Source organism: Rutidosis leptorrhynchoides, chromosome 2, assembly GCF_046630445.1.
Source record: "Rutidosis leptorrhynchoides isolate AG116_Rl617_1_P2 chromosome 2, CSIRO_AGI_Rlap_v1, whole genome shotgun sequence".
In the NCBI taxonomy this organism is placed as follows: Eukaryota; Viridiplantae; Streptophyta; class Magnoliopsida; order Asterales; family Asteraceae; genus Rutidosis; species Rutidosis leptorrhynchoides.
The window spans coordinates 167,301,349-167,316,184 of record NC_092334.1 but is presented as its reverse complement, the minus strand read 5'-3'; the positions used below and the strand labels follow the sequence as shown (position 1 = coordinate 167,316,184).

The 14,836-nt window shown below is 33.9% G+C and overlaps 1 protein-coding gene across 1 annotated transcript; it reads right to left on the bottom strand.

The window, feature by feature from the left end:
• Positions 1-7,973: 7,973 nt before the first annotated feature.
• On the bottom strand, positions 7,974-11,021 carry LOC139891554 (uncharacterized). Its single transcript, XM_071874529.1, has 6 exons — positions 10,413-11,021; positions 10,077-10,236; positions 9,775-9,951; positions 9,593-9,676; positions 9,314-9,395; positions 7,974-8,631 (listed from the first exon to the last, which is right to left on the bottom strand). Exons 1-6 carry the CDS (start codon positions 10,718-10,720, stop codon positions 8,180-8,182), a joined length of 1,263 nt encoding a protein of 420 aa, XP_071730630.1. The 5' UTR covers positions 10,721-11,021; the 3' UTR covers positions 7,974-8,179.
• Positions 11,022-14,836: the final 3,815 nt, after the last annotated feature.

The window sequence follows — 14,836 nt, the reverse complement described above, 5'->3', positions numbered from 1 at the left end:
GCAACCGTGCGTTTGCATACCACCAGAGAAAGCTAAACGATTAAGCTTATTAACTTGATCATAATGAACTCGGGGACTAATTTATGCACCAACACTTCTTGCCCCTCAAATTCGGCTTAAAAAACTTGCTCATCTACTCCTCCGTTTCATATTTGTTATCGTCTCCGTCTAAATTTAATCTTCATTATCTCAATATATTTTTATAAATTACGGTTTACTCCTATCTTTTACTAGCGAGAGGTTCCCCACTTTTCTTTGATTCGTCTTAGGACCGAGTGCCATCCTCGACCCGAGCGAAGTGCGATGTGTCTGGAAACTCGAGTAACATTCTAGTCACCTCTTTCACGATCCTCCACACTGCTTGCATGGCTTTCATGCAGTTGAAGATGATCATACATTTGTCATGAAAAACTTGTTGTTTCTAGCTATAACATTTTGTGTTTTACATTCATAAAGTAAGAATATAAAAGAATCTATAGTTTCTATTAAAATCATATAATGATGATGTCATTATTAGGCTAATTTCTTTGTTAAGAAAAAATTAAAAATAAAAAGAAAAAAAATCTAGGTCACTTAAATGATATCATTAATCCTGAGTATTTTCTAATTAAAAAAAATTGTACTTATAGTAACTAATTATTTCATAACTTAAATAAATTATTACTCCGTAATTTTCTGTTTTTCATCATCTTTCTCTATTCACCTGGTTAGACTTTTGCACGCTTCATTCAAAAAAACTCTTGAGAAAAAACACGCTTCCTCTTCCTCTTCCTCTTCACTCTTCACCTCTTCCTATTAAATGCACGCCTTTTTTGAGTTTTCTTTCATTACACCTACTACTATCAAGAAAAAATTAAAATTAAGGTTCGTGAAGTGCAAAAGGATTATCGATAAGGGTCGATGAAAATTAGGGTTCATTGAATAATGTCGTATCTATTCCATCATTCACTATCAACAACTGGACTCAAAAAGAAACCACTACATCTTCATCTAGAAGAACTTTAAATTAGGGTTCCCTAAGTGCAAAAGGGTTATCGATACTCTGAGATGCGTTAATAAAGAAAAGGCGAAATTTAATTGGGAAGAAAAATTAAATTACCATCAGTTATCAAGTGCTTTATTTCATTCTTCAAGCATTTTCTTTTTCAGAATTGAAGTCACCTATGTTCACATCATCTTCTTTTTAGGTAATATCAATTTTTCATTCATTTTTAGGGTTTTTTTTCAGTCATTTTTTGAGTTTGGATTTTAATATTTTAGATTCTATGAAGTACTGTTTATTATTTCTTCAATTTCATATTTGTATATTATATATCTTTGGGGAGAAGAACTGTTTCGATTTGAAAACTATTCAAATATGATATTGCAGTAAGTTTACGATTTTATCAATTGATATCAAGGCTGTTTATTTTAAGAAAATTTGTTTGCTTTCTTTCGATTTTAAATTGTCATTGTTAGTTGTTTTTATATGGATTTGAAATTTTCAGACCTAAACTTTTGAATTTTCATATTTTTGCTCTCAAAATCTTCATATTTTGCTTACAAATCTTACAAATTTTTTTGTCCAAAAACATTTATATTTTGCCAAAAACCTTTATAGTTTAATCAAAAATCTTTATAATTTGTCAAAAAAAAAAAAAAAAAAAATTACAATGAATGTGAACTCTTTTAAAAAAAATCTCCTTCGATTAAAAAATTTCTGATTACAACATCCATAAGTGCTTTATACACTATTATTAAAATTTACTGTTTTAACAACCTTCAAAATTGATTAAATAAAAGGTCTAAAAAGGTAAAATACGAGAATTTTCTAGAAAATAATAATTGACCAAATCAAATAAAACACTGTTTCCATTTAAGCATGTTGATCTTTCTTTACAATATCTTCGACGCCAACTTGCTCCTTCCTTATTAAGAAAATAAAATTAATAAATATTTATTGGAAACTACATGGATTCCGCCTCTTTTTCCTCCTATATATATAAAAAAAACTTCGCATTACAAACTCAATTATCAAATCAAAAACTACTTCTTCAACAATCAATAATTTCCAATAACCCAAAGAATTCAAATAAATTAGTTTCATATATAAATAATCATCAAAACATGAATTCCATATTCAGTTCATTCGATGCTTTATCTCATGAGTTCTTGGCCCAATCTTTAACTTCCTTCAAATCCAACTCTCCTTCTTCTGCTTCCATTAAAGATGATCAAACAAAGGTCAACCACGGTAGCACCGCCACCGGTCAACGGAAAAAGGATGGTTACTCTGCACGTTGGGCCCCAGAATTGGATGGTCTTCACTGTTTTGAGTCTTTGGTGATGCATTAAGATTTAGTCGGCATAAATAGTAACAAAGATTCTACTATATTTGTTAAGGATCTAAAAGAGTTTTGTTTTTCTTTTTCCTGATTGATTGATGAGAAATATACTCGTAAAAGTTTCTAATTATTTCATTATTTGTAGTATGATTAATTATTGTCTATAAAATTTTGTTTTTATTTAAAGTAAGCGTAATTTGGATATATCGTTATGTATTTACGGTAACAAATTGTTGAATTTATGTAGTGATGATATTGGATCAAGGGGTTTCCTTATTTTTCTTTTGATGTTGAGTGACTTCAAATCTTTTTTTTTTTTTTTTTTTTTCCCTCGCAATTTTGACATCGAATCCTCTCATTTGTCACTTACACATTCATCGCGCAAAACGTTCCAGGAATGCTTTAGGTTAACCAGGGGTGACTCTACTTGCAAGACTGTGGGTCACGGGACACAACTAGTTTGAAAATTTTTAGTAAAAAATACTCTTTAAATTGTATAGGACATCACTAAATTTAACTGCACTTTAGAATTGTGTAGAACACCATTAAATTTAACTACTTGAACCCATATATTTTTTGAATTTGTAGTTTTTTATTTTTTTATTTTTTTTTGAAATGGTAATAAACCATTCAAATCTTTGAAAAATAGAAATTCTGGAAAACAATTTGCAAACATGGTATTTTCGGTCTTTGGAACTCCGAATTTCACCATTTCAACTAAAACCGGAGTTTGGAACTCCGGATTCTACCCTCTCTCATCAAAAAACTGCCCCGTTAGATGACCAGTTGCCCACCATGACCTAGCCGAAGTTTTGAACTCCGGTTTTGCAGCTTTCTGACGCCTGTCGGAAACCGGAGTTTAGAACTTCGGTTTTTGTTAAGTATTTTTTTTTTTTTTTTTTCAAAAAAAGTATGTGATTCTTGTCAATACACTTTTTCCACTATAAATTAAACACTATGTTATCTTATTTCTGCACACCTAAAATTTTAATATCTCATATTATCACCATTAATTATGTCTCATTTATCTCATTCCGTTGTAATGGATGAGCTAAAATTATGCACTTCTTGGGTTATGTTTTCTCAAGATCCAAACACCGCTCAATTATCACGTAATGAGTTATGGTCTTTAATTACGAATAATTTTAACCAACGAGGTCCAAGCGTGACTCAAACAAAGGAACAATTAAGGTCCAAATGGTCTGAATTGATGCAACCTTGTCGTAAATGGGATGCAATATGGCGAAAATCCGCTCGTATGAGTAAGAGAGCAGAAGGTTCTCACGAATTTAGGGGTCGAGTTGAAAGACAGTACGAACGTGAAAATGGCGAAATATTTGAATATTTTTATGTTTGGGAATATGTTAAGCGGTTTACTACGTTTGAGCAGGATAGTACTTTAGAGTAAGTGTTTTCATGTTTTAACTTTATGTTTTGTATGTTTGAAGTGTGTTTTGTATTTGCATTGTAGTCCACATTCAACTTCAGTTTAATAATAGTGAAACTAGTTTATTATCACGCACACCAATTATTACACATAAAATAACACCGAAGTCATCAAAGATAACATAACTAACATAAACGATTGACGAGATTCCAATACATGTAAACAAAACATAATAATGTAATAATCACTCAAATTACAACTTGCGTCAACATAACAAAAAGATTGATACAATTAACATAACAAAAAGACATGATAAAACGGCATTCGGAAAGCCGGTTTCAATAAAAAGCTGACAAGTATCATAACATAAACCGGCCTTTGGATTTTCGATTTAAGTTAAAGCTGTTTAACAGTAATATCTGCAAGAACAGTAAAAGCTACAAGAAAAGTAAAATCGGCATTGGCAAATCCGGTTTTTGAAACCGGCGTTTATAACCCCGGTATACTTTATGGTTATAAAAGGGCAGGTTGCATGTTGCATAATCACAAGTAAAACATGGATCCGAAGTATGTTTCAATTGATGTATATTATGGCTGCGATTTTGCTGATGAAACAAAATTTGAAGGAGGCGAGAAAACTACATTTGTTAATGTTGATGTTTGTGGGTTTGATCTGCAGAAGTTGAACGAGTTCCTTCGAGAAAAGTTACCGGAAAATCCCCATTCAATGGACATTTACTATTACAAACAAGGAATTGCCGAACCTGAAACAATTTTGTTTGATGATGATTGGTATGCATTACTAGGGAAAGCTTGTATACTTTCTGAAAAAATCGAGTTGTATGTTTTATATGGCGTTTTTGAAGACGCCCTTGAATTCAGTAGGGTATATGATATTAATGGTGAATATTATAATACATAAAATAAGTTGTAATGCATGAATTTAGTAGTGGTTTTTATTATTATTATTATTGTTATTATTATTATTATTATCAATGTCATTATCAGTATTAATTAAAAAAGATGCACACAATTTTTAATGAAATACACAAATAAATACGGTTGCATCACTTTTATGATATAAAAAAGAACACAATACGGTTACAACTAATGGAATACAACCATTCAACGGTTACGTCTCGGGGGTTGTCGGTAATTTCTATGACCACCGGTTCCACAATCCACATCTCTAATAACCCTCCCACTCCTCCTGAGTGGTTGAACTGAAGGTATATCCTCATTAGTTATATCCTCATTCTGACTCGTTTGTGATGTACTACCTAGATCCTGCATACGTATAGGATCGTTTACGTATGAATTTTGTGGAGGGCGCATCATACGGTGTGGACTGTGATGAGGGGTACTAATATCCAGGAGACTCACATTGTACTCGTCTGTAGACAAATCCCCAAACATGGATGATTGGCTCTTCTCTACCATCATCATCAGAAACATTTTCTTCAACGCTATACGCATCCACTGTATGCTCACTAGCGGTTGACATACCTTCATCATCACCAGAATCTACATGTTGTTCTTCGTTTTGTTCTTCATTTTGTTCTTCATGTTGTTCTTCATGTTGTTCATCATGTTGATATTCTTCTTCAACAACTGTTGACTGGTTACGAGATGTAGATGGACCACTTTCAAAAGATTGAATCATATTCATAAAACTCACTTGCTCATACTGAATTTCAATATGAGCCTGATAGTCTTCATCACGCTGAGATAAAAAGTACATTGTTTCTAAAGTGTTATCGTCAACAACTTCATTGCTGCAACTATGATTATTGACAACATACCACAATATCATTTTCAAAGAATGTGTTCTTTGAGAGACACCTAAATAATTGTAAGCCATATTATTTAACTGCATACAATTAATGCGGATAGACATGACAAAACTCCTTGTAAATGTTGTTTCATCGCCAGTAAGCCAACCATTTTGAAAAACAATTCTGCCACCCCAAACAAAATTAACCATAAATGGACGTACTGTTGTCATTTGGATACGTGATTTGGTGTTTTTTGAGGTTTTCAAGTGAAGATTTTATGGATTTCTGATATTCATTAACGTTTTTTTGAAGATGATTTATGTTCTTTGTGATGATGTTAATGAATATAAGTTAATAGGGGTATAAATAAGAGTACAAAAATACAAAAGCTGATAGTGATAAGATGGTGTTTCAGTGTTTCCAGCAATAATTTTAGCTAGGTTTCCAGCAATAAAATCCGAAGTTCCAAACTCTGGATTCAGGTAAAAGCCTGAAATCCGAAGTTCTAAACTCCGGTTAGGGCTAGATGGGGTCCAGCATGTCAGCAAACGGGGCAGCTTTTCACGAGAGAGGTTTGAATCTGGAGTTCCAAACTCCGGCTAGGGTTCTGGTCAGCAAACGGGCATCTTTTTTATGAGAGAGGGTAGAATCCGGAGTTCCAAACTCCGGTTTTATGTGAAATGGTCAAATCCGGCATTTGAAAGTCCGGAAATACCAAGTTTGCAAATTGTTTTCCAGGATTTCTATTTTACAAACATTTGAATGGTTTATTACCATTTCAAAAAAAAAAAATCTAGTTTTTTTAAGGTTAACGACCAACAAAATATTATTTAAATATAATTAGTACTGGAAAAAAAAATTCGGGGCCCCACTGATATGTAATCCTAGAATCGTCACTGAGGTTAACTGCTTGGTCCGCACAGAGTGAAGGATACCAGATGCACAACCTTAGAGAAAACTCCTCCCTCGGGATTTGAACCTGCACCTATTTTTTTCAGAGATACAGGTCCAGAACCAACTGAGACTTTTTACCACTCAACCAATCGATGAGAATCTAAAAACATATATATTTCATCTCTAGTGCAAAGTCTTTAAGGTATACGAGCGACCGATCGTTAATGGTTCCATTAACGTGCAAATCCAATCAAGATTTTAGAATCAATCTCATTCAATAGCTTGTCCGATATTACAAGCTTTGAGAGGTTAATAGCTAGGATTATGAACCCTAATCTTGATAACAATATGATCATGTACTTTTAGGCAAACTATAGCTTTTAGATGAGATATGAGGGTTTGACCAGTGTGGTCCGCGAAGATATAGTCCTTTTAGGTAGTAGCCTAAGGAACATACTAACTACAAGTCTACAATATGGTTATATGCATGGTCTCATCATATTATAATTTTTGGTGTGTACTTTGGTTATGTTTGCCATCCAAACTTATCTTAGACAGTAATACATTATCATACCATCTCGCCACATCTATTATTCGAGCCCATCATATACTCACCACAGAGTCATGTTGTGTCCAGGTTGGGAATGGTATGAGACAATACTGTTGTGAGGATTGTTGATGTCATTTTAGAACTTATGCGCATCATTATATATGCACATATGATAAACAGTTAAGTAAAAGACATCTAAGAATACACAATAACGATATTCAATCCGGCCTGTATATCAAGGTATGAATAGGTAAGATGTTGACATTCATTCACCCTTGAAAAGGGTCTCGCTCTTCCACATTTAGGCACAGAAAGCCATACTCGCCATTAGGTAAGATGTAGACGTCTAGGAATGATCAATCACATAACTTCAGTGCCCAACAACCATTCACCTTCTCAGAAGTCAAGGAAACGGCAGGGCAAATTGTAAGTTACAATTTCATTTGCATAGTGCATTGTGAGTTGGCTTGTGAGTAGCAGCAATCTAATTTGACATTTTCTTAAATTTAAGTTTTAACTACTATTAAAGTTGGTAATCAAGTCGCTATTACGCTTTAAGATTCAAAGCATCGACCACGATTACTGCAAGTTGATCCCAAACAACATTCTATTACATCAGCCCATGGCATTGCGGTTCTTGTCTTTTGGGTAGTGAGATTGGGTACATAATCTTGTAGTCAAGAAGATTCACTATAGACGCAAACACCGACCGATCAGCATTATCAATTATCATTCACAACCAATTTCATTCAGAACGTTTGAATTGTTCTATATTTAGCACTTAATCATTCAGCTTTATCAAACAGACCCAAAATCTAGTAACAAGATAACTGAATGACTTCCAAGCCTAGGCTACAACATAAACTCTGTAAAATGTTCAAACTTACCCCCACTTGACTAGCCATATTTTTATTAATGTGGCATGAATTCATAACCACCCCAAAGGAGTGGCAACACAAGCCTTTATGAATGACTCGCTAACCGAATTTAGTCCATGAAGTTTCAAACTTTGTCTTCATAACAACCAAACCAAAAAGATAATATGAGAGAATTGCAACTAAATAAAGAAAATGGAAATTTATTGTTATTTCAGCAGCATGAGAATAATCATTCGATATCAATATACATGGATACTTCTATACTCTATCATCATGATCACAAGCTGCAACATGAATCTAACAAAATATAAAATTCAATCAAAAATACAATTGTATTTTGAGATAAGATGATGAAAAGTATACCAAACTATTCACAACCTCCTCCCCGTTTTCGCAAATCTTCTTGCAACTCCAAATATAACCGCTTTAGTCAACAACCCTCGGTCAATAGAACAAGCAAGCGCAATCGCTCCTCCAACCACCAAAAGCTTCGGAAAATTCTTCCCTGACGGTTTCTCGTCATCGACTACTTGTTCACACATTTCAATCTCTTGTGAATTATTTGATCGGTTGCCTAAGTATGTTAAACGCTCGCGGCTAACTTTAGTATTGATATGAGCCATGTTAGCACAATGAGTTAGTGGTGCACCTGATCCCATATGTTTTTGATACCAACGAAGACCGCGGTCTATTTTTTTGACTGCTCCCCACATGCCTTGACGTACACCGAGTTTTGCGATTTCCCACGGTATTCCCATGTCTTCGTGATGAAACAGCAACACTTCACACGCACTCATTTGCCCGTCTCCTTTTCTTGATTCGACTGATAATGATAGATCACATATATGGTTAGTAATCAAAAGTTAATACAGGTCACACTTGGTCGAAATCGGTCAAACTGGGCCAAAATTTGGGATTACTCGGAAATTTTGGTCAAAACAGTCACAATTGGTCAAATTCAAAACACATCCTTGTACTCCCCGAGTAGCCGAGTACTCTCGAAAATGTTCTGACCAAGTACTCCCCAAGTAGCGATTTTTGCAACCTTGATTATCTGATTATCGTTAGTTGAGTCTGAATAATCATTCTCTGATGTTACCTTAATAGATTAGTTGGGGATCAAAAAATCAGTTATGTATCAAGTGCAGCAAAACTGATTATCTAAATTACGTATTTTTATAATCAATTATGAGAGGCTTTTATTTCCATTTTACAAAAGTTCTCCTTTCTCCATAAAAATGTCATTTAGCTCATTTATCTAATAATTTATAATAACCAAAAGTTGTATACTTCGACTTCCGGCAATTACAATTTCAAAGAAAGGAACCAAAATCTAGACACTATTTTTTGACAACTAGTTAAATGTCGAAAATCGATTTCATAATGCAAATCCAAACGCTCATTGTCTTGGATGGAAATATACATCTTCAATTCTAGTATATGGAAATGGAAATATATACAGTAATACGGAGTATATATTTATCATATAGTGCATTTATTATTACCTGCACGAATCGACCAACTTGAATAGTACAAGTCAACACGTCTTGGTTTAGTACGGCGTGGCACAGAAGGATATTGTACGCCCTGAAACAAGTAAAATTGAATCTTGAGTATGAAATAACAAAATTTTAGGAACACATCTCACTAACGTGAAAGTGACGATATGCATTCAATACATCCATATATGATATTCATAACGATAGTTTCCATTCACGTCAGCTTTCGTGAACTTGTAGCAGAAACAACAAAACTAATCTAAATAAAGATCTTCATTTTCTTACCTTTGTAACACAGTAATATGTCTTCCCTGACTCCCAAATTCTACGACCAATTATGTACTCCCTGTCGCTGCAAAAAAAGGGGAACTGCAAGACCAATTGTCGCGTGTAAGCATATAACCTAACATGCCACACGATTTTTAAATACTGCAAAATAGAAACAAAAACGGAACTTTATTTAATACCTTACGAACCCACTTAACCACCATTGTTCCATTATTTGGGCACTCTTCTATAGTTTCGGCTTCTAATAACATATCATCCCATTTCAACCGAAGTTCATCATCCCAAAAAAAATCCCTCATCATTTCAGGAGTCATATCTTCATAAACAGTCCGAGACCGATATTGTGGAGGTCCAATCTTCATTAATCACATACCATTACAATATTAGTCTAAAACATATACACACTACAATCTAACCCATCACACATTGCTAATTTCTAATACCATAATATAAATAAATAAATAAACACATTTAAACTTACCTCAGGTTCTCTCTTCCAAGCTTGATAGCTCATATTTGAAGTTGACCTATCCATCATAGCACTCCAAGCAAGACCACCATCTTTCTCCTCAACAAGTTTATAAATATGCTCCAAATCACCTTCCCCAACAAAATTCTTTGTTTTTTCATCCAATTTAGAACTACACACAAAACAATCAAATTTTAATCACAAAGTTTGAAACTTTAATCAATTAAACTTATATACTAATCAACTTTCACATGGGCAAGGCATTTTAACAGGTCAGCGTTGACGGTTACTAACATTTTTTCTAATATATTAATTAATTTAAAAAACAAAATAATCAAGAAAATTTACCTGATTGTAGAGAGTTCAGATGACCCAATTTCAGGTGACCCAATATCAGAAACCGGAAAAAAGTAACTGGGTAGTTGACATTTTACAGAATTCAACATTGGAAATGAAGATACAAAATCTTTAGGGTTATAAGTTTTTGTGGGTATTGTGATATTATTAATAGCAGAATTAGCCCAGGTGGGTTTCCATACCCACCCAACTAAAACCCCAAAAAGAACAGCAATCCACAAAGGGGCAATAAACACCATAAGATCTGGTAACACATTCCATAAATAGTTCGCTGGTATCAAACCCATAAATAAATCCATACCCACTTCAAACCCTAGTTCCAATCGAATAAAGATTTAAACTTTATGAACAATCGATGAAACGAAAAGGGTTGAATGATAAAGTCTGGGGTAGGAGAAGATAAGAAGGGAGTACTAAAAAATATTGTGTTAGGTTTTTATTTTATTTTATCTTTATTTTTGAGGGAATATAATAAAAAGACAAAAAATAAACAATTAGAGGATGAGAGTGAAGATAAGAATCGTAAGCGGTAGATAAAGAAGTATAGCGGATTTCCGTGGGCCCCACTTGCTTCTGTGAACTTTTTTTATTATATAGTTTGATTTTTATATTTTGTGGTGGAAAAAAGTGGACAAATTTTAGAGAGGGGTGGATGAATAAATGAAACCCAGGTATTGAAATGGAAATAATGATTAGTGGAAGATTGGAAAACGTGTTGTGTTTTTGATTAAATGGAAATTGGGTATGAAATGAAAGTGGTGTATTTATGGGTGGTTTAGTTTTGTGGTTGGTTGTGGTGATTAGACCGCGTTGCTCTTTTTTCTATTCTCGTTTTGCACGTTCCATTCAACAACATAACTTTGACTACAAAAAGTTGTTCAAACTTTTTAAAAAATATGCATTCATTTACAATAACTATAGATGAAAAGTTTCATTAGATAAAAGGTTATCATCGTTGGATCTATCAAATCATAGTATAGTATTGTTACAATATAAATTGAATGTAGTGTAACATTAAAAAGCGTATCTTATTATAAAATTAGATACTTCATCCGTATCAAATTAAGTGTTAGATTTTTTTTTTCTAAATATTTCAAAATAAATGTTCACTTTCGATTTTTTTTTTTTACGAACAGCATTTCGGGATCAATCAGGTGGGACTAAAACACTCACGCCGCAATTGCATAACCCGCCCAAACTGCTGTCAAGGAAGAAACCCGGCCAAATCCGAGGGCATAGCGGGTAAAAAAAAACTCCCTCTCATTGTCCCCGCAACGCGATGTGCGAAAGACACCCTTGGGTGAAATTCAAGGGTTAAGGGGAAACTTTGTGTGCAAGGATGCACCATACGGGAGTCGAACTCCCGACCTCTCGCTAAAAAAGGCAGTCCACTACCATATGAGCTACAAGACAAAGGTTAATGTTCACAATCGAAAATAATTTAAGTAGAAATTTGATTGGCTACTAGTGAAATCTTCATAGTTTTCTTGAATTGTGTGCAATTTTCTGGTTGACATAAAAATAAAGATGAAGATTTTTATCATTTAACAAGGCAGTCAAATTTCATTTGGATCTTTACGAAGATTTTTATCAATTTCTAGTGACTAGGTTTCTTTTTTGGGATGTTTAAATTAAATGTTCACTTTCAATTTCAACCAAACGGAAAAAAATTAAGTGGGTCTGAATGAAATTTGAATGGCTAATGATCAAACATGTATTCGCCACAGGGACGGAATACAGTTGATTGCAATGGATGAGCGTTTAAGGACTTAATGACTTTAACTTTCCAGTCTAGTTTACCGCGAGTAAACCTAGACGAGATGATGATTTCCGAAAGGGTGGTTAAAACGAGTCCACCATTGTTGGATGTACCGTAACAATGGACGTGAGGATTTCGTAGGATTTATGTTCGTAGAACATACATGTTACCGTAAGTTGTAATTTCAGAATAATCGTAGGTCAAGTATCTAAAACATGATGTCAGATAAGATTATGGTTTATATTTATAGCGAAAATGTAGATCTAGATATCCTTAATTAGGAATGGCATCGGGCCGGGTTTGGTTAATCCCGGACCCGAACTCGATTAAGAAACCCCGCCCCAAACCTGGCCTGAAACTCGTTGGATCCCATTTACTTACATACTATCGGGTTTCGGGTTTCCCCACTGGTAAACGGGTATAACCGATTAGTCATTCTGTATCTATTTTTCAATAAGTTACCAAATCAAAATATCAAAAAATAACTTAACTACTTCATGTTTAAAGTATTATAATATATCACATACAAAAAGTTGATTGAAAAGTTTTTTAAAATACTAAAATACACAAAGTATATATAAAATATCACATCTCGAAAACTTGTTGTATACGATTATATTGAATAAAATTATTCTCGTTTTCAAAACAAATTAGTGAAAGCTTTCATACATTAACAATATAATACTAATATTAAACTTTTACATAAAAATTATTATCAAAATTTCTCGGGCTGGGTATTCGGGTATGCGGGTCGGGTATACAGGTCGGGTAAACGGGTTTTATCCAAAACCATACCCGAAACCGAACCCGAAAATTTTTTGTAGCCATCCCCATACTCGGCCCATGACCTGACGGACTCGGGTCAGACCCGACCTAATTATAACGGGTTTCGGGTTTTCCCATCGGGTACGGGTCATTTTGGCATCCTATCCTTAATAAAGTATAGATCTTTCTTAGCTATCTTCCATAATTGATGTGATTAGAATTAGGAAATGATTGTGACTTAATAGAGATTAGATCGTTATTTAAATAAGGATAAGAATTTTTCGTGTGTGCAAAACAAATTTGTGTTATGCGCCTGATGTAAGTTCGAAATTGCACAATGCGCAAGCGCGTAATACGCACGAAAGTTGGATGCGGGAGTACGCGTATTATTAGCTAATAGGTATATATTAGTCTTAATATATTTTTTTTTAATTGTGTGCTATTTTCTAGTGGACATTTAAATATACACGAATATATTACCATATAAACTAATAGACAAAAGTTACGAATAGTCCTATTCGCACGCTTTAAACACTTGTACATCGACAACGGTTTATACTAATAGACAAAAGTTATGAATAGTACTATTCGCACGCTTTAATCACTTATACATCGACAACGGTTGTACACCGGTCATTATTCACGTGAACAGTACTATTCACGCGAACAGTATTGTTCACGTGAATAGTGACTGTTGTACAACCGTTGTCGATGTACAAGTGATTAAAGCGTGCGAATAGTACGGTACTGTAGCATTTTTTTTTTTGTTACAGTTTTTTTCTCATTTTTTCCTTTTTTGATTTCCTTTATATTTTTTTTCGCCCGCAGCAAATATCTACTAGACAAAAAATATGAATAGTACCGATGGTTTCTTTATAATTAACAGCAGCAACTATCTACTAGGCAAAAAATATGAATAGTACCGATTGTTTCCTTTATATTTTTCTCTACCCGTTGTAACAATTTTTATTTTATTTTTTTTATTTTTTGGTTTCCTTTATATTTTTCTCCACTCGCAGAGATGCACCTATATTATTAATTTAAAATAACATTTAAATCTTTGACGGGTTATACCTTTTAGTTCGACTCGAGTTGCGCTTCAACGACATCATCGTTAAATTAAACGCAATAAAATACATTGAAAACCGAACCCTCGACGCGAAGGAAGGTAAACAACTGGTTTTTATCAATTACCGAGGCTCGTTGTTTCCGGTTTTTTTGTAAAGTGCATCAAGTTGAAGGCTTTTTATTGGGCCACACCACTAAATTGTGCTTATCACATCAATATTAAATATGGGATGGTAATCCTTGCCTTTTAATTCTTTTCATAGTATTTTTTACAGTTCGTAACAGGTTTGTATCACGTTTTTTGATCTTGTTTGTTCTTTTTTTTTGAAAAGCAAGATGGTATATTAAACTCACGAAACAAATACAACGAGGAGGGTCTTTCGACCTTGAGTACAATGAGATTTAGGGAGCCGAGAGAGCTACCCTAAAGATAATATACATACATGAAGATAAAAAACAAACGAAAATAACTAAAAGTTAAGGTATATCTTAGGATTTGTAAGCCACGATTGCCAATCGATCTTTTTTCCTTTAAGTTTTTCAGAGATCCATTGGAAAGATTCTTCCAAATATAATATATACCTTACCATTCAACCGCTTGCCATATTTTGGAACTAAGAGCTGACATGGGAGATGAGTGAATGCCGCGAAGAAGATGACCCGAGTTGTGGTTTGCCGAAGAATTAAAACCCCACCAATGAAATATCCGCGACCAAACGTCCGATGAAACTTTGCACGAATGAAGAAAGTGATCAACCGATTCTATTTAATCATTACATACGGGACAAAGAATTGAATGAAGATCGATGCCACGCTTTTCAAG

What these genes read in the sequence shown, in the direction of transcription:
- LOC139891554 (XM_071874529.1), bottom strand. Translation starts at nt 10,720, where the DNA reads ATGGATTTATTTATGGGTTTGATACCAGCGAACTATTTATGGAATGTG. An exon ending in TGGTTAAGTGGGTTCGTAAG is followed by an intron (nt 9,677 to 9,774) that starts GTATTAAATAAA and finishes TTGGTCTTGCAG; the next exon opens with TTCCCCTTTTTTTGCAGCGA. An exon ending in CATATTACTGTGTTACAAAG is followed by an intron (nt 9,396 to 9,592) that starts GTAAGAAAATGA and finishes TACTTGTTTCAG; the next exon opens with GGCGTACAATATCCTTCTGT.